The 26,026-nt window shown below is 37.7% G+C and overlaps 1 protein-coding gene across 1 annotated transcript in view; it reads left to right on the top strand.

Moving 5' to 3' along the window:
- The window catches only part of hivep3a (HIVEP zinc finger 3a), a 41,108-nt gene extending 25,674 nt beyond the window's left edge, over positions 1-15,434 (top strand). The window contains exons 3-7 of the mRNA XM_056264867.1: positions 166-305; positions 11,409-11,584; positions 12,643-12,755; positions 13,270-13,917; positions 14,862-15,434. Coding sequence (XP_056120842.1) covers positions 166-305; positions 11,409-11,584; positions 12,643-12,755; positions 13,270-13,917; positions 14,862-15,434 — 1,650 coding nt within the window. The remainder of the gene's footprint in view (positions 1-165; positions 306-11,408; positions 11,585-12,642; positions 12,756-13,269; positions 13,918-14,861) is intronic.
- Positions 15,435-26,026: the final 10,592 nt, after the last annotated feature.

The following is a 26,026-nucleotide window of genomic DNA, read 5'->3' as shown; positions in this document are numbered from 1 at the left end:
TAATCTTCACAAGACAACGTTAATGTAAACTTGTAAATTTTACTTATAAAAAGTATACAAAGTCAACTTAAAATGTTGAACGAGACCCCCCCCCCAACCCATCTCTGTCTCCCTGGGCTCCCGGAAAAGGGTTGGTGAACTTGCCCGTGTCTCTCTCGAGTGTAGGTACATGCCACTCAGTCCACAGAACCGAAAGAAGCCCAGCAAGCTGAGTTGACAGAGGTAGAAAAGAAAACAGCAGTGGAGAAGGACGACCAACTATCTACCTCCAAGTACAGCTCACGGGTACAGATTTGTGAGGGAGGGTAAGTCATAATAATACATAACACTTGTATATATGCAACGAAAAGAAAGTGTAACAGCATAATGAATGCCTTACACAATTTGCAGTAAATATTTCTTACTGTGTTTGCAAGGCAGCATTGTATAGAAATATATATTTGTTTATTTTGCTCATACTTTTCTGCAAGAAATTCAGCCTAAACCTCCATAGATACTTTTGTAGATACTTTTATTCTTCAGTGTAGTCTATGTGCTGTCTAGTTTTGCTTTTGTAAACATTATACTTGCGAAATGTAAAATTAAAGTAAATCAATATTGAGTTACATCATTAGCATTTGGCCATTCAAAATAAAACCCAGAGTGATAATGTCATTGTACAATTTGCATACTTATTTGTGATTCATGTTCTATTTTGCATTTATTTGCATACTGAATTGTGATTGGTCTTCTTTCTTTTCTCTCATGCATTTATTTAACCATTTATATCTGTATTTACACTTCAAAGATGATGTCATGTTAGCTGTTGATTCTTGTACACAGATGTAAGAAAACCAGATGTGTGTGAGCTTTATAATAAGCAAGATATACTCTGATATACAATTTCATTTGAAAACCCATAAACGAACCTACAACTTTTTTTTGCTGCCTTGCAAGCACTGTTTTTTTTTTTTTTAGCAAATTTTAGCAGTTTTTAATACTGTCATGGATACAGCAGCTATGAATGTCCTCTTCTCCACACCCATCTGAAAGCTAGAATCTTTGTAGTTCCTGCACTGTGCATCCTGCTCATACTGTATGTGTGGTGGCTTTCTGTCACTAGTTTGTCAGTATTTTGAGCAGTGTTGTTCTTGCCCCGCTGCAGGAGATCGGTTGGCTGTCAGAGCCAACACGGACCGTCTGTTACACAGCCCGAGCCAGGAAACTACCTAGCCTGGCGGTCACTTCCTGTGGAACCCCACAGAGTCCCATTTACACCATACTGCATCAATGATTTTGGTCATTGAGCTGAAGGCATATGGAGATGGCCAAGAGGCAGTAGAGTCACATTTTGAGGTGTTTTCAGATGAATGAAAAACAAACATCTAAGAGATTTAAGTGGTTTTCAGCTGGATTTGCTTTAATACCCAAATTATCCGAGTTATAAGTGGCAACCAAACACAGTTCCGAAATTGATTGTTATACTAAGGTAAATAATATATTTATTGAAAACTGCATAGGCCCAAGAAAAGCCACAATTATTTACATGAACAGCTGAATTGGAAATGTAGGTAACAAATTTTGGTCACGTCATATGCATTTGCAGGTCAGAGTTCACCAAAACTTTAACTTTTTTGTTTGCAACAAACTGCAAAACTAATTTCCATTATGTTGCGTATCCGGTCTCCCATGCATATGTATAAATGCATAAGAATGAAAGACAATGGAAGGTAAAGTCTAGTGTGGCCATTTTAACTGCTTATTTTAACCCTTGTTGCAATTGAACCCATATTTAATGTATAATGTGGGCGTAGTTTGATTGGATGCATGGACTTGAACATGAGCAACAAAAGATATGTACAGTATAATGTTTTTTCCAACCAGTTAATAAGCCTATTTAGTTTGCTCTTTTACTATGCACAATTATTAGATACTTTTTTATTTTTATTTTTTTTATTTAGCTATCCTGTCAAAACAGACCTGTGACCTTTTTTGGGTCTCGACCAACCAGTTGAAAACCACTAGTGTAATTCCCAAAGTATACTTCCGTTTTAATTCAAGCACTTAATGTATGCACACAGCCGAATGCATAAATCCTAAAAAGTTTTGACACGAACACTAGCATATGCGTACAAATGTATATATAGGTATTGTTTTTGCCATCATTAGTAGTCTGTTGTTGTTCCATCTCATCCATTTCTTTTACGAATGTAAAATTACAATTACAGAGTTTGAAAATTTGGGTTGATGACAAAATTTGTGCACTTTAAGTACATAAAGCACATAAAAAACAAAATACTTTGGTCTAAAGCCCAAATGCGCTGAGTATACTGAGTATACTAGTGACACATACACACTCGAAATTTTCATCTTTGTCTAGTATCCAGTTGTGACTGTTATAATTTTTTCTTGACAAAATTTGGGAGGAACCCATTCATATTGCCTATCCAATCAGAACAAGAGGAGGCCTATATATACAGTGGGGCAAAAAAGTATTTAGTCAGCCACCAATTGTGCAAGCTCTCCCACTTAAAAAGATGAGAGAGGCCTGTAATTTTTATCATAGGTACACTTCAACTATGAGAGACAAAATGAGAAAAAAAAAATCAGAAAATCACATCGTAGGATTTTTAATGAATTTATTTGCAAATTATGGTGGAAAAATAAGTATTTGGTCAATCACAAAAGTTTATCTCAATACTTTGTTTTATACCCTTTGTTGGCAATGAAAGAGGTCAAACGTTTTCTGTAAGTCTTCACAAGATTTTCACACACTGTTGCTGGTATTTTGGCCCATTCCTCCATGCAGATCTCCTCTAGAGCAGTGATGTTTCGGCGCTGTCGCTGGGCAACACCGACTTTCAACTCTCTCCAAAGATTTTTTATGGGGTTGAGATCTGGAGACTGGCTAGGCCACTCCAGGACCTTGAAATGCTTCTTACGAAGTCACTCCTTCATTGCCCGGGCGGTGTGTTTGGGATCATTGTCATGCTGAAGGACCCAGCCACGTTTCAAGTTCAATGCCCTTGCTGATGGAAGGAGGTTTTCACTCAAAATCTCACGATACATGGCCCCATTCATTCTTTCCTTTACACGGATCAGTCGTCCTGGTCCCTTTGCAGAAAAACAGCACCAAAGCATGATGTTTCCACCCCCATGCTTCACAGTAGGTATGGTGTTCTTTGGATGCAACTCAGCATTCTTTTTCCTCCAAACACGACGAGTTGAGTTTTTACCAAAAAGTTATATTTTGGTTTCATCTGACCATATGACACTCTCCCAATCCTCTTCTGGATCATCCAAATGCTCTCTAGCAAACTTCAGAAGGGCCTGGTCATGTACTGGCTTAAGCAGGGGGACACGTCTGGCACTGCAGGATTTGAGTCCCTGGTGGCGTAGTGTGTTACTGATGGTAGCCTTTGTTACTTTGGTCCCAGCTCTCTGCAGGTCATTCACTAGGGGTGAGATCTTGCGTGGAGCCCCAGATCGAGGGAGATTATCAGTGGTCTTGTATGTCTTCCATTTCCTAATAATTGCTCCCACAGTTGATTTCTTAACACCAAGCTGCTTACCTATTGCAGATTCAGTCTTCCCAGCCTGGTGCAGGTCTACAATTTTGTTTCTGGTGTCCTTTGACAGCTCTTTGGTCTTGGCCATAGTGAAGTTTGGAGTGTGACTGTTTGAGGTTGTGGACAGGTATCTTTTATTCTGATAACAAGTTCAAACAGGTGCCAGTAATACAGGTAACGAGTGGAGGACAGAGGAGCCTCTTAAAGAAGAAGTTACAGGTCTGTGAGAGCCAGAAATCTTGCTTGTTTGTAGGTGACCAAACACTTATTTTCCACCATAATTTGCAAATAAATTCATTAAAAGTCCTACAATATGATTTTCTGGATTTTCTTTCTCATTTTGTCTCTCATAGTTGAAGTGTACCTATGATGAAAATTACAGACCTCTCTCATCATTTTAAGTGCGAGAACTTGCACAATTGGTGGCTGACTAAATACTTTTTTGCCCCACTGTATATACATAGCCGACTCACCTATGTTCCTCGACAGTTTTCTGCATTAGGACCCGCCCAATTGCAGCTATGTCAGAGACTGAGCTGTTCCCGTCTGATGACGCATCCCTCTTCTCCCGAAATCTTTTGCCGCACTCCGCCGAACTAAGCAGCACCCACTCTCTGCCGGGTGCTGCCACAGAGCCTCCGGCTCCATTGCGCTTTTGCCAGCCCATCCATTCTGTTCTCCACACCCCAAGATGCAGAGCCCTGCTCCTACCGGTGAGACCTCCACCATCCTCCTTGCCATCTTCGTACACCCTTGCCCATCCAATTATATCTGCAATCGAGAAATGGACACTGTAGGGATTAAGACATATGAATAAAGCACAGTAATATCAATTGTACGTCAACCTGCAGACAGCTTGCGCCTCTCCTAAATCCTTTTTACCCTCTAAGGCAGCGAGTAGAGCGAACAAAGACCGTAAGTGCCCAAAGCCGCATCCCTTTCAAACACGGTCTTCCTCCCCTGCGTCAGCCGCGGCAGCAGGCCTTCAGCGAGACTGGGTTGCGCCCCAGATTCTGCCACTGCCAGGCCCCAATCTCCTCCTCCCTCTACTCAGCCACACACCGCGGTTTTCCCCAGCGCTCCACCCAGTACAACAATGCCTGCTCCCCTCAACAAATGCCTTCCCCCTAGCATGAGGTTGCCTCCGCTAGTGGAGCAATCAGCCGCCTCAGGAATTTCATCCCACCATCTCTAACCCTCCCCATTGTCCTTTGCCTGCAGTTCCTAGCGCGAGGCTGCCTCCGCTAGGGACACAGGCCCAGATAACATTTCCCTCTCCTCCCTCTGCCTCTAACCTTTTCCCCTATCAGTGGCCTACAGCTTCTCCCACAGACCCTATTGTGAGGATGACTCCGCTAGCAGCACAGGCCCAGTCATCAGTCTCAAATTCACTTTTATGTCCTTTGCCTACAGCTCCGACCGTGGGCCCTAGCGTGAGGCTGCCTCTGCTAGCGGCGCAGACCCAGACAGACTATTTTCCACCCCAGCTTTCCTCTTCCTTTACCTTCCCCGTTACTACCCAAGCCCCAGGGGCCGACCTAAGCTTGAGACTGTCTCTGCAAACAACCCAGGAGCTTCTCCCTCCTCAGGGAGAACTCTCTTCCCCAGGCTAGATCATAATTTTCCCTCTTCTCTGCAACACAGATGCCCATACCATCGAACATCATCGCTTTGGAACCGCCCCCTGTTGCCAGCAACATCAGAGCACAGATTTTGTCAGGTGCAGACATTGATTTATTCTTCCTACTCTCCCTGCTTCCCCCAATCGAATCAAGTCACCAAATTGATTGTGACGATTTTTCCGTTACCTATAAAAATTCAGCTCATTGCTCATCCTGAATCCTTTCATTCTCAGAATTCTGTATCGCTTTCAGTCGATACAGCGGAATCATTTGTACTTGTTTTCCCCCATAGGAGGTGAGAATTGAATTGAGAATTTTGCGATAATAGCAGAGCTTGTGTTATCATATGGAGGAACCCACTTTTACACCTGCATCACATCACAAGCTGTTTTTAGCTAAATGCGCCGTTCAAGTCGCACAATGGAATTAGCGCCCCTATTGTGGCGTGCTGGACACAGACCTCCACAATAGAGTCTTCTTAGACTGTCTGAACATTTAATTTGCAGTATGTAGATCGGTCGCCCATTCCACCACAGCTTGTCCCCAAGTAAATCCCTCAATTTCTCCATGTCTTGATCCAAACCAAACAAAATCAACCAGTTACATCCCATGCCCAGCAACCACCAACTTCGACTTTTCTGGTACGGATTCCAGAAGAAGACCCTTAGCTTTTTCTTCCAGCTGACAGGTCTGCAATAACTTTAATACAGGGAGATGTTCAAGACAGCGTTGTCGTTTTTTGCACATCTGCAGCTACTGCAGTGCCGCTCATGCTCAATATGCCCTGTCATGAGATCTATTAATAAAAAAATTAAAAATTGCTTGTTGACTCCTGAAAATATTCTCCGTTTGTCTACTGAATTGTCTTGCCACCCTAATCCGGACTTTACTAACTATTTGCAGTCTGGTCTCGAGCATTGTTTTGAACCCAGAGTAGAAAGCCTTCCCTCACAAAATATTATTTGTGATAATTTTCAATCCGCGCTCATAGAACCTGAAACAGTAGACAACCTGATCAGTAAGAAAGTTAATTCAGGCTTCATGATCGACCCTTTTTTATGTTCCTCCCTTCGAAAAATCTTTGCATCAGCCCCATTGGAGTGGCTACTAGAAAATGTTCTGGTAAAAAACGAGTAATAATCAACCTCTTAGCCCTGCATAAATTTCACGTTCCCAAGCATAAACTGCCTTATCCCACTTGATGAATTTTCCTTTCACCATCACAACATCGATCAAGCAAAAAACGCTGGTCCCGGAGCTTGGCTTGCAAAGTGGACATCACTTCTGCATTTAAAGTGATACCCATCCACCCGGATTTGTGCCATTTATTTGGCTAGAAAAATATAAATTTTTTACCTCAAAAAACTATTTTTTACCCCAGTACCTCAATATTCAGAGTTAATCTTCTCATAAATCACCATTTGAGGCCATTGCTTGACTCTTCTCTTAACTCCATATTTCAAGCCTTTTCTCATAGAACCCTCTAATCTTACCTAACAGGATAGATATATTTTAAAACTTTTCCACTCACATTCAACCTGCTCTTCCCAGACTATCTCTCTTCTCACTATTACGTCGTATATATCTCCAATCTTAACACAGTCAAGAGCCTTCAAATAGGTTTCATTAAAGGCTACATTAAAGTGGAATCCAATTTTTCCATAAACTAATTTTCGGCTCACCCTCCTCCAAAATAATCAACTCACAGACTTGCCTGCTTATCAAAGGCATTTAAAAAAAACATCCAGACGCCAGACAACCTTTAACTTTAGACATACTCACCAAATGCATTTCCACCCTCCGCCTAGGCTACCATTCCATTAATACCGTATCCAACCCACTATTTCAGATTTATCAATCTTAGATAACGAAACAATCTCTAACTTCATCAAAAAAAGTACTACAGATCAGACGAAAAAAGGCCATTTCATTTACATTTTCAATCTCCCATCACCTATACAACCGTACCAAACCCCTCTATGTTACTTACATTTTAGAAACTCACAGGTTAAATTCCCTTCTGACCCACTTTTCACAGATTTGAGAAAAACACCTCAAATTACTCTTAGCAGAGCACTTTTCAAGTCACTCTTTTCACATAGATTCCGTAACCACAGCTGCTCAAAAAGGCCTCTCCCAGCAACAGATTCAAGCACTCAGTCATTGGTCATCATAGGCTTTCAAGAGCCCTGCCTCTACATTTAACCCCTTTCTCCCCACCAGAGCAGCGTTATCCCCCGACTTTAGCAGAAGCTCACCCCTATACGCAACCATCCCTGTTTAATTGCCTATCTTTAATTGCGCTTAACTGCCATCGAGGGCTTACCCGTCCGATTGCCGCAAATATTGAACTCCAGTCAGATGCTGCGAGAGCCCTCCAGGTCAAACGACCAAGCCTTTAACCGATCGACTGTTGGCGGGGCTTACCCATCTGATGCCATGAGCAATGTGCTCCCGTCAGATGCCATGAGAACCCTCCCCAGTCAAAATCTATTTCCTGCCCGTCTTCCGGCTGGGGCTTACCCATTAGATCGCTGTGAGTATTGAGCTCCCGGTTACAGATGCTGTGAGAGCCCTCCCGGGCAAAACGGCTTAAGTTCCATTCTCGTTCGCCTGCTGGCGTGGGCTTACCCGTCTGCCGCTGTGAGTATTGCGCTCCCGTCAGACGTCATGAGAGCCCTCCACGGTCGAAATCTATTTTCCGCCCATATGCCAGCTGGAGCATACCCATCTGATCGCCGTGAGTATTGAACTCCCGGCGGATGCTGTGAAAGCCTCCCGGTCGAGCAGCTAAGCTCCATCTTCATTCAGCTGCCGGCAGGGCTAACCCATCCGATGCTGTGAGTATTGAACTCCCATCGGAAGCTGCGAGAGCCCTCCCGGTCCAGTGGCCAACCTACTCCCTGCAAACACTGCACTATCAGCCTTGTACTTTGCAATATTTGTTGGGGTGTTAGTACCGTTTCCTTGCTGCTGGGCTGCTTTTTACTCTATCTGGTTATTTGTAAGTGTGAACTCGTGAATTTGTACCTGTTTAAACTTGAGTTTCATGTACCTCTTAACCCCCTCACACAAACACTTGTTAACTCGGCCGTCTTTTGAGATCTAAGAGATGCTCATTAGAGTGAGTGGTTATTTTTAATAAAAGAGAGAGGTCTATATAATAAAGATAAATAAATCTGTGCTATGGATTAAAGCTATAAATCAGTCTGGCTTCAAGCCTTATGTTAACTACAAAAGAAGTCAGACAAACTGATAGAAAGAAATTGAACTGAAAGAAATGTAATTCTTCAAGGTTATGTAGTCTGTCGTGACTGAGATCAGTTTACAGACACAAGTCTTCCTAAAAACAACCACCTGTGGTGCTTCTGAAGAATTATAGCATTTTAACACAGAATAATCTTCACAGCAGCCATGAAATTTACTCATAATTTGTCTGTGCTGTTTCTCCATCCAAGTATGGTCTTTAGTTTAGGAGACATTTCTGTCTCTTCAGAATGAGAACACTGAAGGTGATTAAGGTGGTTTGTGCATCTTAAAATGGAAGCTCTGAGGTTTTAGTTGATGTATGAGGGGAGTGATTTTGCGTGAAAGTTTGGGAAATGGATTGAGCCTGCATTTCAGGTGAATGGTAATTATGCGGTTTCTGCACAGTTCATCCTCACATAATGCATATGTCATGAATTTTCACATCTTTATGTGTCATGATTGATGCCCTTTCTTCAGGCCATGTCTTACCTTTCAATAATAAGTTGTCAATATTGCTCATACTTAGATTTATTTATTAAACGTCAGTACATAACTCATCCCACACCATGCTACAGACATGAATGAGACTGAAAAATCAAATTTCCATCAAATAATCTAATAATGCAGTGCCTTTTGGACCCACATTAATTTACAATTTTGGAATTCCGGTATGTTTAGAATGACATTGGTTATTTATTGGATCATATTAATTCTATCTTTACTTTGTGGTGAATGGTAGTCTGTTACTGTGAATATATCGCATCACAACCTAAATAGCTGCACAGCCTAAATCTAAAAAACTAAACCGCCCAAAAAAAATCTCTATTATGCTGTTATTTTTAAGAAAGCTGGCAACACAGTTCTTGATTTGTACTCATGTTATTGGTTTATGAGCTGCTGGTTGGGTCCAGGGTTCCCCCCTCTTAGCTGTTTGCATTGGCACAGAAGCCCGGGCTCTGGGCACAGAGCGGCATTGCAAGATCCCCATGTTTGAGCCGGGGTGGTGGTGATGGGGGTCGAAGGGAGGGGGGCCCTAGTTCTTGACATTATAAATGGAGCTCTGTTTGAGGTCAAGTGGAGGCCCCGTTTTGGGACTTTCTGGACACAAACAGGGTGGATACCCAGCCAGACTACCCATGTGTGTATGTGTGTGTGTGTGTCTGTGGGTAGGCGGAGGGGGTGTGTATGGATATATATGCATGCGTGGTGTCTGAAAGAGGGTCTGTGCCAAGCATACCAAGTTGTTTTAGAGCACCTTTAAAAGCATGCCATGCAGGTGCTATAGATTGGAGATCAGATCTCCCACACAGACCTGTGAGATCAATGTAAAGGCCTCTTTATGCCTCCATATTCCAGCCCAGAGGCTTTGCTGGTATTTTAATTAACCTAAAGGTGATGTTGAGAACTTGCAGTGTCAATGTCAACCTTCATGTGCTACTTTTCTGTTCCATTCTGTTTGTTTAACTTATTAAACATTGACAAAATAGTGCTAGTCTGATATGATTCTCCTTTTTGCTGCACGCATTTCAGCCAGTTGAAGGGTTTGTTCAGGCAAAGTCTTTATTTAATCACCCTCATGTTTGTCCAAACCCAAATGAGATGTATTCCCGTGTGAAAAAGAAGTGTACTTAATTATGTGCAACTGTAGTGTACGTCCAATTTTGCAAAAGTTAATTTAAATATATATATAATATAATATAATTAAGTGCACTTTCATGAGTATGTTTCTTAACACACTAAGTACTTACGTAAGTGTACTTTTTAATAGTCAATTTAATTGCAATACAATCAGCAGAACCTTTTAACCAAGACAATATAATTAGTTATGAACTTGTATTTAAACATGTACTTAAGTCCTGCTTACAACTGCTTATAAGTACATATACATTTAAACTATAATATATTTCATTAAATTACAATTATCATGCAATTAAGTGCCAGGAAACATTACATTCAGTTTGTACTTGTGTGTAGTATTTTACAGTATTTAATTTTCATAATAAGTACTTCTTTTTCACAAGGGTTCAGAAGGGCTCCAGGGTGCTTTTTTTTTATTTTTTTTTATAATGAGAACTGTCAAGCTCCAGAAATGTCAAAAGTAATCCATACGGCGTCTTCTGAATCCATATGAAAGCTTTGTTTTGAAAAAGAATTGGAGTGAATTATTCGCTAATTTAATTATGTGTTTGATTTGCTAATTAAGCACATGGTTGTCATCAGTGATTATACAGTATATTGATGTCACAAGATATGTGATGTAATGATGATGATTTTTTAATGAATAGAACTTCAGTTATTCTGAACATATATGTAATTCAGAATTTGTGTTTTGTTTTTTAAACCAGTGTGTCCAGATTTTTTAAGCTTTGGCCATGAAGTTTCCATTTGGTTCATCACTTACATTTACATTTACATTTAGTCATTTAGCAGACGCTTTTATCCAAAGCGACTTACAACTGAGGACTAAACCAAGCGAGTCATCGTGAAGAGGCAAAAGCAACGCAAGAAGTGCTCAAAATACAAAGTTCAGACATAGCTCGGAGTAGCATAAGCCAGGCAAGCGAGGATTTAGAGGAAAGGATTTTTTTTTTTTTTTTTTTTATGTTAAGTGCTCCCGGAAGAGATGAGTTTTCAGTTGTCTTTTGAATGTTGTCAGGGATTCTGCATTCCGGATGAGGGTGGGGAGATCATTCCACCAGCATGGAACCGTGAATGAGAATGACTTATTCTCACTTATTTTATGATATTTCTCTGGTGCTTGTTTTGTTACCTTTAGAGTTTGAAAGCCACAATTCCCATTATGATAAATAGCACTCTCGACATTCTGCAATATTTCTTTCCAACATTTTCGGGTTATCTATAGTCTTTCCCTTTAGTAGTTCAACTTATAAGGGTCAGTCTGTTATCTGTCAGTGACTCCTGGTCATTGGCAAAGCCCAGTGAATGTTCACACAACATATTCTTTCAGCTTTTTTGTTGTGTTTTCCAGATACAGGTCAAGTGAGGAATACGTGTATGTACGTGGCCGGGGGAGAGGACGATATGTATGTGAAGAGTGTGGAATACGCTGTAAGAAACCCAGCATGCTGCGCAAACACATTCGACTACACACGGACGATCGGCCTTACGTCTGCCAGCACTGTAACTTTGCCTTCAAAACCAAAGGTATGCTGCACAACGGATGAATGGAGATTTGTGGCTTTTAGTTCATGTCTGTCCATATTATATTAATATTATTGATAAAGTAAAATATACATTTAATATTAACTTTGAGCCCATCTACTATACGCTAGTGTACAGCTAAAAAACAATATTAACTTTTAGCAGATATACACATTTAAAAAATACAGTCCAAAATACATCATCTCCTACTCAAGGGCAAATGCAAATATTTGGTCAAATAAAATGTACTGTGGAATAATATTGCCACTCTCCCTAACTCCACCTGCCCCTGACTAGCAATAGCAAGAAGCAAATTTAAAGGGGTCATGAACTGGCTTTTTAAATTGTTTTATATTGTTGTCTGAGGTCAACTTATGACGTTCGCTTGGTTTTTACATTCAAAAACATCAAAATGAATAAGTAATAGGCTATTTTCTACCCTAGTTTTGAGCCTAGCTCAAAAACGCTCAGTTTTTATGGGCGTCTCGCATTGAAGACTTGGAAGTAAACGCCCACTGCTTTGAGTGGATAACAGTTTATTATAATGAGTTTTGTGTAATGCGCGAATCGGTGGGCGGGGCTAAACCGGCCGTGTTGAAGTAGGCGTTGATCTTCTTCTGCGGGGGTGGTGTTTTATCCTCTTTGTCATCATAGTTCCCCACTTTGAAAAACGAGTCGTTTGCTGAGCCTGGTGTCAATAAAAGCTTTTATTGGACTAACAAGGACGTTTTCAGTTCTGAAACTTACAGTCTATTCTTATAATTTGATGACCTCTTAGATGTCAAAAGCTCAAGGAAAATTTGATTTCTCAGTTCATCACCCCTTTAAACTAATTTACGATAAGGATAAGACCATCAATATGCGCCCTGTCTTGTAGTAAAAATATTGCCAACACAATAAAAATAGAGGTTTATAATAGATGTTGTCACTAGTTCGATGACATCGGAGGTTGTTTACATGGACAAAGTCTACACCTGTACTCTCACAGGGAAGAACTTGATATAAATAAGTTTCTTTTTTTTTCCATTCCCATGTTGAAGCTGTCATACTGTTTTCTTCAGGGAATTTAACCAAACATATGAAGTCAAAGGCTCATGGGAAGAGGTGTCCAGAGGGAACTGCTCCAGGACCAGTTCAGTGTGAGCTTGAGACAGATGAGGGAGGTGAGAAACTTGTTTTTGAACAAAGTATCTTCTTCTTGCTCACCAAGGCTACATTTATTTAATCACAAATACACTAAAACAGTAATATTATTACAATATAAAATAACTGTTTTTTTGGGGGTTTTTTTTAATGTAATTTATATCTGTTATGGCAAAGCTGAATTTTCAGCAGCCATGTACATGTATAATTTATATAAATTCAGACAAGTTCTGTCTGAAGTATTAGTTTCTCAATAACTTCTTTTTGTAGTTCTGTTTGTTGAAAGCATTAAAACTTTGTCTGTCAATTTGACTTAAAAAATGATCAAAGCAAATTATATGATACATCGCTTATTCTGATTATTTGGAAATAAATTATGCATTTACTATCAATTACTGTGGCATTTGGATTAAGTATGGTTACTTAGTTAGTGATTGAATTGGTTAAATGTATTTGTCTTTTTTTTAGCATAATTAATCGTACTAAATGTAAGCTGATACAGTGACTCTTGTGCTGTAGGTGACAGTGATAACCGTTTCCTTGAGACGGATCTGGTGGAGGAGCACCAGTTCTCAGATGCAGAGGAGACAGATGTGGACGAGGCTGATGATAATGATGAGGGTGACGGGCAAGCATCATGCTCCTCTTCATCGTCTAAGAGTACATCTCTCTCCAGGGATAATTCTGGCTCCTGTGACATCTCAGGCTTTTCAAACCCAGGCTGGGAACAACATCCCAATCCGCCTGTCAGTATGAGCCCCCGAAAACCAAGCCACTATGGAGAAGCTGCCTCTCCGAAGACCACAAAGTCTATAGTAACCCTTCGACACCTCGAACCCACCACAGGGAAATGCTCGTCCCCCATCCGCAGCCTGTCTCCTGGCCTGCAAATGTCCCCTGCTTTACCGCAGTCTCCTCAGCGTGACATGTCCCCTCTACGTTGTCCCTCTCCGAGACATAGTCTCTTTCCATCATCTTGCCTTTCCTCTTTGTCTCCTTTTGAACACCCAGCCTCATCGTTCCCAGAGAGACACGCGTCCCCCATTAGAGCCTCGTCCCCCATACAGCCTTCGTCTCACAGTTGTCCACTTGCATTGACTGTTGGGGCCAGTGTGACTGTTCAGTACCAAGCTGATAGACCCAGAGATTCTACAAAAGCCTCACCCAACAGATTAAATCTCAAGACCAAACCAGTAAGTGTCTTTATGTAGATCTTTCTGACTGAATGTAAGAAGTAACAAGTGACCATAATGCTGATAAAAGACTGAAAGAGAAATTGACATTCATACAAGAGAAAGTGTCATTTATTTAGTGCATTTTTATATTGGCCTGATCAAAAATAATAAATATTTTTGATTAATATTAAATCCAAATTTGAAGTTTAAACAGAGAAAACATTTTAGAAAAACTAATAATTGTGGCTGTAACAAATACAGTTGGTCCAAATTATAATTTTTTCAGCAAGTGTTTTTGTTTAATTTATAAAATTTAATTGATTAAAGTCTTTATGTTTTTGAATGAGCTTTTATTTCTATATTTGTAGTTTTCTCAGAAAATACATAGTTTCTTCGAATGATCCATGCTCTCTTTTAACAACCATTTATCCTTGTTTCAATAGTGAGTAAATTGTGGGGTTTTAGTCTTGATAGCTAAATATGTACATGCTTCTTTCTTTGTCTAAGTTTGTTTTACTCCACTTATAGAACGTTTTTTTTTTATTAGTGCGCAAAAAATCTGAAAACAAGACACCCAAATATATCCAAGATAAACATCCAAAAACAAATACCCTGATTCTAAAAGCACACTGTGTTATTTTTGTGTCGCACCTTTATTACAAATAGAAGTCAAGCCACCGGTCTTTACATACAATTAAAGCCAAAACCTTAGATAGTAACCCATGAAATGATGAATGCATACTCATCTGTTTACCATCTACTGTATGAAGTGAAGATTTGGGAAGAACCAAGACTATCTTTAGCTGTCAAGACCGTAGCTGCAAAAAAAAGATTAACCACACTGTTTAGAAATAACGTCCTTTTGCCTAGAATAAAGATGACTGCACTAGTGGTCACTCTACAATATCCAACAGACCACTTGGTGATTTCACTAAAAAAATGTCTTTCTGGCTCCCCTCAAGGAGAAAACACACAGTCCTAAGAGAAGGACCAACATGACACAGTCTTGGCCTCTGCCACATGGACGTCTCTCCAGGAACATGCAGCCGAAAGAAGGCCAGCGTGTGTTAAGTCACCTGCCCCTGCATTCCCAGCCCCAGGTGATGATTCCCAATCTCAGCCTCACGATTCCTATAGGCGGGATCCAGATGGTGCAGCCACGCTCCAACATGCTCCTCCGAAGCGCTTCTCTGCACCACAGTGTGGCCCAAATGACTGTCACTGTACTGACAAAGGAGAAAGGGGCAGATGGGGGTCCTACAGTTGAAGTTCCTCATCGTAAAAATCAGCTGATAGTGTTCACGGAGCCTACGGTGGAGATGAGCTCTAAGAGTAACACTTCCTCCGATGAAGACAAGGAGCAAATCCGGGGAGTGGTTCAGTCAGAGCTAGTATCAAAAAAGAAGGAGGTTCCCAGCGTTCCCATGACGACCTGGAAGAGTATCTCTCAAAGAAATAACAGAAAGCATTCTCGAAGTCCCAAGAAAGCTCAGCCGGTAGACAGCTCAAGAACATCCATGGACACTAAGTGTTAAAGATAAAGTTCAGCCAAAAATGACAATTCTTTCTTCATTTTTACATACCTAATATATGTCATTCCAAACCTGCATGTTTGGCAGAATGTTCAGTTTTGCTCTTTTTACACAGTAGCATTTGGTATTGTCTAGAAGTGTCGGAAATGAACAGGGGCTTGGGGAAAAAATGACACGCATAGACTGCCTGCATAGACACCTACATCTTCATCACCCTCTGGTGTGTTTGATATGCAGGCAGGAGAAATAATAAAACAGGATTATTTACATCGTGTGTCCACTGTGTTAGTTATGATGAAAGCATCAGGGAAAGTGCAGAAATCTAGTTGCGCTTTTTACGCATTAGACTGCAATGCTCATCCCTGCAACATGTATGCAATGGGAGTAGATATGAATATAATGCTGTAATCAACACTTTTCACAATAAGATACTCATCTCTGCTCTGCTCTCAGTTTGGGTCGCTTTAACGTGCATTTGTGGACCCAACATGCGCCAACCATCTTTCCAAACTTGTAATAAGAAGCACTTATCAACAAAAGAGAAGCTTTAAGGACGCCCTACGGTTTTCCATCAAAATGAAAGTTTGATGATTTAACGTTTGAAAATGAAGAAATTAAGACAGTTGTAATTTTACAGTTGTAATGTAAAATAGTTATATTATTTTTCTTAAATAGGGGAGAGTGGGGAAAGATGAGCCTTTTTTTTTTTCTTATGTGGTCCTCAAGATAAGAGAAAATTAGGCCGAAGTACAATGAAAGTATCTAAAAAAATGTAGGATGTTTTCTTGAACAAAGGGTTCTAAAAATATGACTTCTTATTAAAAAGTGTTCCTGTGGCTCAATTTTCCCCTGGTTGGGGGTAAGTTGCACCATCTGGGTGTAAACTGACCACCTAACTAAAACTGAATCAAACCCATGTGAAATTTTAACGATCATTTACCTTTTAAAAACTAAGTTAATGATCAAATTTCCTTTTACAAATAGTCATATTTCTTTTCTTAAAGCTAACTTAAACAACCTAAAACCAACCAAATGAAGTTGAAATTTCAATATCTGTAATTGTTTGCATTTCTGAAACAATATGTTGAACATCAAAGTTGTAACCTTCTCAAAAAAACAGACTAAGAATGAATGAAATATAGAATGAATGAATAAATGTCACTGAAACTAATAAACATTTTAGTCAAAAGGTTCTTGGTATGGTAGTTTTTCTGCAATGTTAGGCCATTAGGGACTACAGGTGGAAAGATATATATGAAAAAGCATCTTCTGGTTCTTATCAGAGAAGGACATGGTGTACTTACATTGTTCCTATCAAATAAGCTCAAACTAATGTTTTTTTTAAAGGATAAACTAAGCCATTTGTGTAATATTACATTGAAATTATACCATTTTATACTTCAGAGATTTAACTAATGTGCCTTATGGTAGGATAAGTTAAAACGCTGGCTCAATTTACCCCACAACGTTTGGCTCACTTTGCCCACTAGCGGCTATTTTGGACAAAACTAGCTTACCAATTCAGACTAATATTAAGCTAAATGATTTGCATAGTTGCTAAATCACCAATATGGATCATACATATTTTTAGACCTGGACAAATATGCTTTGATGTAACAGCCATTACATCTGTTATGCTAAAATTTTACTTTGACAAGCCAAAAAGAGTTTTTAAAGTAAATGGGTGCCTTCCACTGCTCCAGTGTGTGTCTCCTTTTCACAGTCCGGCAGAAATGATGGGTGGTTCCAAAATATATGGTCACATGACAATGAAAATGTACCGGTTGCCAAGATGGTGGGTCAACTTACCCATTGGCTCATCTTACCCCACACTCCCAACTCATTTTAAATTTACAGTGAAATAAAATATTTCTTGTTTTGATTTATTTAGTTGTTTTACTTAATACTAATTTGAATGAATTACTTATAACATATCATTATCATTATTATTTTATAATCACAATATTTTGGCCAAATTGTGCATCCCTAAGAAAAAAGCAAAGAAAACATGATTTTTTTTAAAATCATATTTTAAAATGTTCCCCCCAAATTAAGTCATGTGACCCTAACAGCAGCAATACTAAAAATGTAGTGAAAGTTTTCTAAAGAGTTCCATATGCAATACTTATTCCGCTAACACTTTTTACAGTAATGTTTCAATAGTTAACATTAGTTAAATCACTAAGTAGTATTAACAGACAATGAGCAATACATTTGTTAGACTATTTATTAATCTTTGTTAATGTTAGTAAATAAAAAAGTACAACTGTTTATTGTTAGTTTATGGTAACTCTAGGTACACTAATTAATAATAACAGACACAACTTTTAATTTAAATAATAAATGAGTAAATGCTGAAATTAGCATAAACAAAGATCAAGAAATGCTTTAGAATTTTTTTTTTTCATTGTTAGTTCACTGTAATGTAGTGAACAAATTGAACTTTAATTTTAAAGTGTTACCATTGTTTGTTACATTAAAGATTTAAGGGAGACATGGCCCTTTAAACAGAGCGTTCAAATCATATTGCTGCAATCAGTAGAAAATGCCCTTATAATTTCTAAATTATAATAGTTTTTAATGTAAAAATAACATTATAAATGCACCTCAGGAAACCTAAAATGTAAAACAAAAATGCAGTTCATGACAATGGCATGGTTTCAGAATACTTAAAGGGCATGCGTTGTATGGAGCACTTTAGGGTATTTTTAAGATGCCTTTTCGTAGCTTAGACATTCTGCCTTGCATGTCGGTTTGGATATGAGGATGTGAGGAAATGATGACAGAACTTTATTTTTGGGTGAACTATCCTTGTATAGGTCTGTCAGATTCTGTGTACCACAGAAAATGTCACAGGTCATGATTCAAGTCACTGGGACTAAAGCTTTGCTGAATAACCGGAGTCATTTTTGCTTTGTTTAACCTTACGTAGGCTAGATACATTATGTTCCTGATCTATGTATATTTTCTTGTCTGCATTCTACATTTTACAAACACACACATATATGTGTGTGTGATCAGTGTGTAATAAAATGGAAACATTTATGACATATATTTAACAAAATGATATATAAGGTGCCAATACAATTCAACTCCCATTTTCACGTTTTATTGTGTTACTGCATGGAACCATTGAATGAAAAAAATGTCCTCTCATTAAAAATATATCTATATCCTTCTGTAAATCTTAATAGAAATCCTACTGTACAAATGTATGTTTTTATATGCATTTATACTATATTCTATGGCATTGCAGTGTATATGTGTTTTTCTTTGTTGTATGTGATGGTCGGTAGAATATTTTTGGCCAGCATTTTAAACACTCATGCATTTCCAGTAAATAGTCTAGAATATGGTCAAACCCAGAAGATGAGCAGCTCTGGTTGATGGTTCAGCTGTTCTTGTGGTGTTGATTATAGATGTGGGAATATGTCAGTATGGTGTTCCTCCCGTTGTGATGTATCCAGATAGACGGAGATCTCTTGTGTGATCTTACAGACAGCACAAAGTATTATCAGAAATATAAGAGTAACATGAATTTAAATCAAATGATGTTACAAGAGTCTGCAGTTGCTTTGGCCATGTTTATTTATTCGATAATCTATGCACAAAATGATTATGTGTTATGTGTATTTCAAACTATATGCAAAGATATTGTTAATGTATGGATTCTAATAACTAATGCTATTAATAGCATTTTTATATTCATGTTTACAAATGTTTGGGCAACTGTTTCATTTGACTGGTCATTTTGATTGAAAATCTGATGTCATTTTAATTAAATACAATCATTATATCCAGTGTCCTTGTTTTCACAAGCGTTTCGACAGTGTTCCATCACTCCTCAGCGTTTTCAAAGGTTTGCGTTTTTGAAGTTTGCACAGAGATAACCTTTTTTATTATTATTTCAAGGCTTGCACATTGGAACGTATTTCAAGGTTTGCGTTCTCGAGCCACCAGGCACTGTTGTTGAGCGAATGAGCGGCCGGAGCGCGTTGAGTGTTTTCTGTTAGAACGATGACGTGTTAGCGGCCCCTAAGTTAAAGGGATAGTTCACTTTGAAATTAATTTTTGATATGTTTTAGATTACCTCAAGGGCATCCAAGATGTAGGTGTCTGTTTCCGCAGTAGTTTCAATTTTGATATTTTTAGGTCAAACCGTTCTTGTCTGTCAGTCATATAATGCAGGTCTATGGTCACCACCTCAAAGAGCATGCACAGAGAAGTCCAAATTAAACATGATTTAATGACTCGTAAATGTAAGTACACATTGATGGTCTGAGACACGAAACGAGCGGTTTGTGTGAGAAAACGAACAGTATTAAATATCGTTTTTACCTCTTGTAAAGCACAGACCGAAGCGCCCGCGCCCTCAGATCAGTTGGACGTGGCTGTGGTTACAAGAGGTAAAAACGATATAAATACTGTTCTATACTGCGCTATAAAAATGAATGTGACTTGACTTGACGTGTTACACGTTGGTAGTAATAACTATAAATTATGCATAATTACATGCAACTTACCCTAAACCAAACCCCAATCCTAACCCTAACCTTTATGTTTAAGTCAAGTCACCTTCATTTATAGCCCTTTTTTACAACACAGATTGTTTCAAAGCAGCTTTACAGTGGTAACAGGAAATTAATGCAAAGATTGTCTTTGGCTTTACAGCAGCTCTAGAAGAAAGTCATTGTCTAGCTTAAATACATTTTTAATTGATTCATTTTACACAGCACAGTTTTCAACTGAAAACAGAAAACTTTTACCTTACATACATGTAGTTAATTATTATTATTACACAGTACTAAAATGCATAATTACACTGTAACACAAATACCTTAAAATAAAGTTAATATAACATTATATCTTTATAATTAAAACTACCGTTGTGAAAAAAGAAGTACACTTAATTTTATTGAATTGTACACTTGTAGTGTACTTCAAATCTTAAATGTTACTTATAGAGTACACTTTCATGATTTTGTTTTAACACACTTAACCCTTTTAAAAACGGCATGTTACTTTGTAATAAGTTAATGTATCGTATAATATAATGCACTAGATTGAGACTTCATTATAAATCTGTAATTGCAAATTATTTAAATGCATTATAGGTTTCAATATAAATTACATAAAAGTATATTTTATTTAGTTTAAGCTTGTAATTTGGCAGCACACTTTAACCAAATGATTAATATAGAAGTAATTATGAATAGAGATGTTAAGTACTTAAGTCTTATTTAAAAGGCTTTAAAAAGCACTCTTAATTTTAACTGATTGCATTTATACAGTATAATAATTTACAAACATTTTAATTTAATTTAATTGATATCGACAATAATTTTAACAACAATTTCATGTCAATAATTTAAACAATATGCAGTCTGAAAACATTTCATTCTTTAGTAAAGTATATATATATATATATTCCTTAAATTATACTTTAGCTGTAATAAATACTCTTTTTAAAAGTATTTTAAAGTTGACTTCTTTTTCACAAGGGTAAGTTCACTGTACAGCAATTGTCAATCATTTCTGGATGAGAGAGCATAGGTTCTTGTATAACACCAGCATATTTCAGCAGAGTGTCAAGCTGCTAACCAGCAAAACATTACTGTACACTTAACCTTATAATAACGATATTGTTGACTCCACTTGAAGGCAGTATAGTGTGTGACCTTAAGAATTTGCTCAGAGGATACCATAGAACTTTGGTGATAACGCCCCCTACTGGCACATGATCATAGTTCTAACTCATGTACTTTGATTCTTTATATCATAAATAATCAAAAATGGCTCCGTGGTTGATTGAAAAAAAAAAAAAAAAATGGCTCCGTGGTTGATTGAATAGTTGTTGAGTTTTAGTTGTTTTAAGTTTTATCATCATAAATCCGATTTTAAATGAATTTTACTAACAAACTAATATCACAATATCATCATATTTATAATTATTGTCATAGCTGTTGAAAAACAAGTGAACACAATAAAACCACACTGAAATGATTGAACTGTTGGGGTAAGTTGTCAAATTTTATCGTCACATGTGTTTTATAGAATTCATATATTATATAAGAATATATTTATAAATGCTGAAAAATGACAACTTATCCCATAAAGTGTGATATCATGCCTCAACATGACCACAGTCTCCCTATATTTATATTAGAACGTCAGGCTCCATTAATAACTATTTCTTTACTTTTTTCACTCATTCATTTGTAGCGTTCTTTTTTTTAAAGGAACTTAGAATGGTAATGTAATAAATGGAGTGTCTACTCTCATTTCGTCACTAGAGGGCGCTGTAAATGCGCTGAAACCATGGCTGAAACTAAATGAAAGGTTCTCATGCGTCAAGTCAACGTCAAGTGTTATCGATGGCTAAATAGACTCTACATAGTACAGTAGGCCTACAGATGAACGAGCTCAATTATCTTATCAATTTTTCAATTGCCTACAGTATATTGCATACACGGAATAGCCTGCAGGCATAGCCTAATTATTTTTATACTGTACAAACTGTATAAACTGTATATGATAGATAGATAGAGCACAGCAACCATTGGTTACGAGTTTAGGTATCAGCATTGACATGTTTACTGATGTTTATTTAGAATATGAATGTGTTTCAATAAGACAGTGAGGGTTTTTCAATCAGGCCCGTATGGTGCTTGATTTCCAGACACAGATCATGAAATGTTTGCATTCTTTAATGTGATGCAGGTCATAGCTCACACCAGAGGAATTTACAGGAAACGGAAATAGACGTCTGTGTGTACCCAATCCTCTACCGTCATTGCCTTCATAGACATTGGTCAAAGATAATGGATCGTCTCATGCAGGATTCCAAGAAAGAGAATCCATTTGTCATTGTTTGGAATTCCTCAAACACCTCTGTTACTGGGGGCATAAACATCAATGCGATTATACCTGCAGGTAGCCTGTGATAAGGATGAATTTTGCAATTTTGAGGGTATGTTCTAAAACACCTAGATTGATAGCATAGCTATTAGGCCTACTCATAGGCCTATACAGAGAGTAAGTGATGTGAACATAAGCAATGTATTAAACTTTGCTCATCCTTTGCTCACTTAAGCAGCCATCTGCATTAGCAATGCCCTAGCAACTACATAACAACACCTTAGAAACCTCCCACAACAATCTTATTTTTTTAAAACATTTCTTTTTAACATTTCTGTAAAAGGGATTCGTAAAGGGATCCCTTGTGAAAAAAAAAAATATTTATTTATTTAAACACTCTTATTACTGAGATAATATAGGCTACTTTAATTGTATATACTGTGTATTGAATGTAATGATTTCAGTTTAAATCCATCTATCTGAACTTAAGAATGCTTTAATGACTCACTTAAAGGGATAGTTCACCCAAAAATGAAAATTAGCCCATGATTTACTCACTCTGAAGCCATAGGTGTATATGACATTCTTCTTTCAGACGAATAGTTATATTAAAAAATGTCCTGGCTCCTCCAAGCTTTATAATGGGAGTGAATGGGTATATGATTTTGGAAGTCCATCAAAGTGCATCTATCCATGATAAAAGTGCTCCACGCGTCTCCGGGGGGTTAATAAAGTCCTTCTGAAGTGAAGCGTTGCATTCGTGTAAGAAAAATATCCATATTTAAAACTTTATCGACTAAAATAACTAGCTTCCGGCATAACTCCGATTGTATTCGTCTGAAAGAAGAATGTCATATAGACCTATGGCTTCAGGGAGAGTAAATCATGGGCTAATTTTCATTTTTGGGTGAACTATCCCTTTAAAAAGGACTTAGTTATTAATATGTAATTTCATAATTACAGCTCTTATTTTTGAAATGTGGTTTAGATGTACTGACAAGCATTTATGGTAAACTACAACATCCTTCAACTTCATTTCTATCAAAACTTGAAATTACAAATAATGGTGAAGTTGCAATTTAGTCAATTAAAAATATAATAACTTTAAATGTAGTATTGAATAAAACACTACAGCTAAAATTATAAACAAGTAGTCAACATGACAACATAATGATTTAAAATGTACTTTAAGTAAATATTTTAAATTAACATTATTACAAGTGCAATTCTTAAAAGTGTAACTTAAGTGTTATCTGCAAGTTAGTTTAAAAATTTTTTTTTTAAATTTGAATTACACTACAAGTGCACAATCAAGAGGCTACAATTAAGAACACTTCTTTTTTTCACATGGGATAGTTCAGTCAAATAAACATTCTGTCATCATTTACTCCTTCAGGTCATTCCAAATCTTTATTCAATGGAACTCATTTTGTCTTTTTGTCCATTTAATGAAAGTCAGTGGGGTGCTAAAGAACCCCAATTGGACACCAATTAACTTTAGAAGTATAGACCAAAAAAAAAAAAAAAAAAATCTTCTTTTGTATTCCACGGAAGAAAATGATCACTGAATTTTCATGTGAAGGGTGAACTATACTTAATACTTATAATTTAATATCACTGATACTGTATGTGATGTCTTAAAATTGGTCTATGTGGAATAGCACACTTCACAATTCCAAAGCTAAGTTTCAACAATGACATCATTATTCCTGCATTGTTTAACAATTTTGCATGTCATATTTGCTGCTCTCTCTCTCTCTCTCTCTCTCTCTCTCTCTCTCTCTCTCTCTCTCTCTCTCTCTCTCTCTCTCTCTCTCTCTCTCTCTCTCTCTCTCTCTCTCTCTCTCTCTCTCTCTCTCTCTCTCTCTCTCTCTCTCTCTCTCTCTCTCTCTCTCTTCCAGTGACCAGTTTTGGTCAGGAAAGTCTAATGGAGCATAAGGTGTCAAAGTGCAGAGGAGCAGTGCATTCCTGAGAGCTTCTGAATGAATTCCACAGGCGCTTTCAGTTGTTTTGTGTTTGTCTGAGCACAGCGCCACATTCCTTCAACAAGCCACCACGTTAAGTGCAGGAAATGGATAAAGCGACATTGTTTGATTGTGACTGTAGAAACTGAGACAGAAAACAGAGAGTAAGTCTGAGGTGTAGTGTGAGTGTCCTGAGCAATCATTAACTTATTATCAAGCACAATAATCTGTCTAAGGAAAAATTGTTTTATAAATGCTATACAGCACAATTAATCATTTTATGACTAATCTGACATGTGTGAAATATTTAATTGGGGAAATAGCAACATGTAATGGATACAAGATGGGTTATGATCTTCAAAAATGATGGGAGACTTAACAAACATTTGCTTTAGTTATTTCTGTATGTTCTTGACCTCCACATTTCCAACAGGACAAATAATCTGTGAGGTGCCATTGTTTGGTAGATTATGACATCACTCTGGCATTTCCTGCCCCCCTGCAGTGACTATCCTGACTGTTTAATATTTGTCCAGTTTATAGGGGGAACATTTTTGTTTTGTAGGGCAGTTGCTAAATTCTCATGCACAAACTAGCACAAAAGTCACACTTAAAAACATTTGTATTCCATTGCATCACATAACAAATTATTGCAGAATCCATCGGTTTTATATTTTCATTGCATACCCATGCACTTTAATTATAATAACCAACAAAATTAACTCTCTAAATAAATAAATGATTTAGTTATATTCTGTTAGAAAAAAAATATCAGGTTCTCTCTGCCATTACCATTATCATTAATTATTGTACATTGTCATAATATCGGCAAAATATGGAAAAGAATTAAACTCAATGATGGAAGAGCAGCTAGAGGACATTTGTGTGTACATTTCCAGTGTTTAATAAAATGTCTTCCTCCAGGTCAGAATATTTTGCATATTTGAATCAGTGACATTTGTTAACAAGAGTGTGCTGATAGGATTAATGACAGACAAATGATGCTGTCATGACTTCCATTGATGGGGTTTCGTGTTTAATCTGCATATTTTCTGAACGTTATCATGTCATTTTCCCTGTGGTCAAATATATAAGGTTATAAGGTAAGTCTAATACTCTAATGACAGTTAGTTGACATGTAGTTGCAAAGTTACTAGTTAGTAGAATGTCTAAAGTGGACTATCGAAATAAAGTGTTACCAAAAGAGTCAAGTGTCAGTGTCAAAAAGTCACATTATGAGTTATGAGCTTTTATATGCTGTATAAAATGTGTGTATACAGTAAAAGATAATTGCAAAACAAATTCAAGAAGGAAAATGTCATTGCTCAGATGTGCTCAGAACAGTGACTATCCCACTGATTCCAGATATTCCTGCCTCCTGATTGGTTCAAACATGTATGATGTGGGGAGGGATTAAAAGAAAGGTATGGAACAGGGAGTGATGTCATGAACTCCCCCTGGATAAGTCAGTGTCACAGAAACAGGAAACCTTTTTTTTCTCTGCAGGGGAGCTAACAGGGAGCCGACGTGCTGTCATCATCAGAGGAGATAGCATTTAATGGCATGTTTTGCATGTGTCCAGCGATACATTCCACATTAGTGCAGAAAACCCCTGGAGGAAAAAGCAGGACTGATAGTGCATGTCCAGGATATCCAGTCCAGGACCACAGATTATGGATGTGTCACGGCATAATACGATTGGTTAGATATCCTCACAGATTAGGGTGTATTTCTTGATTCGATAACATTAATTATAGAGTAAAAACAGTAATA

This window comes from Rhinichthys klamathensis, unplaced genomic scaffold (assembly GCF_029890125.1).
Source record: "Rhinichthys klamathensis goyatoka isolate OS25496 unplaced genomic scaffold, OSU_Roscu_1.1 h1tg000225l_1, whole genome shotgun sequence".
NCBI classification, from domain to species: domain Eukaryota; kingdom Metazoa; phylum Chordata; class Actinopteri; order Cypriniformes; family Leuciscidae; genus Rhinichthys; species Rhinichthys klamathensis.
The sequence above is the reverse complement of the archived record's forward strand: the minus strand, read 5'-3'. Positions and strand labels throughout refer to the sequence as shown.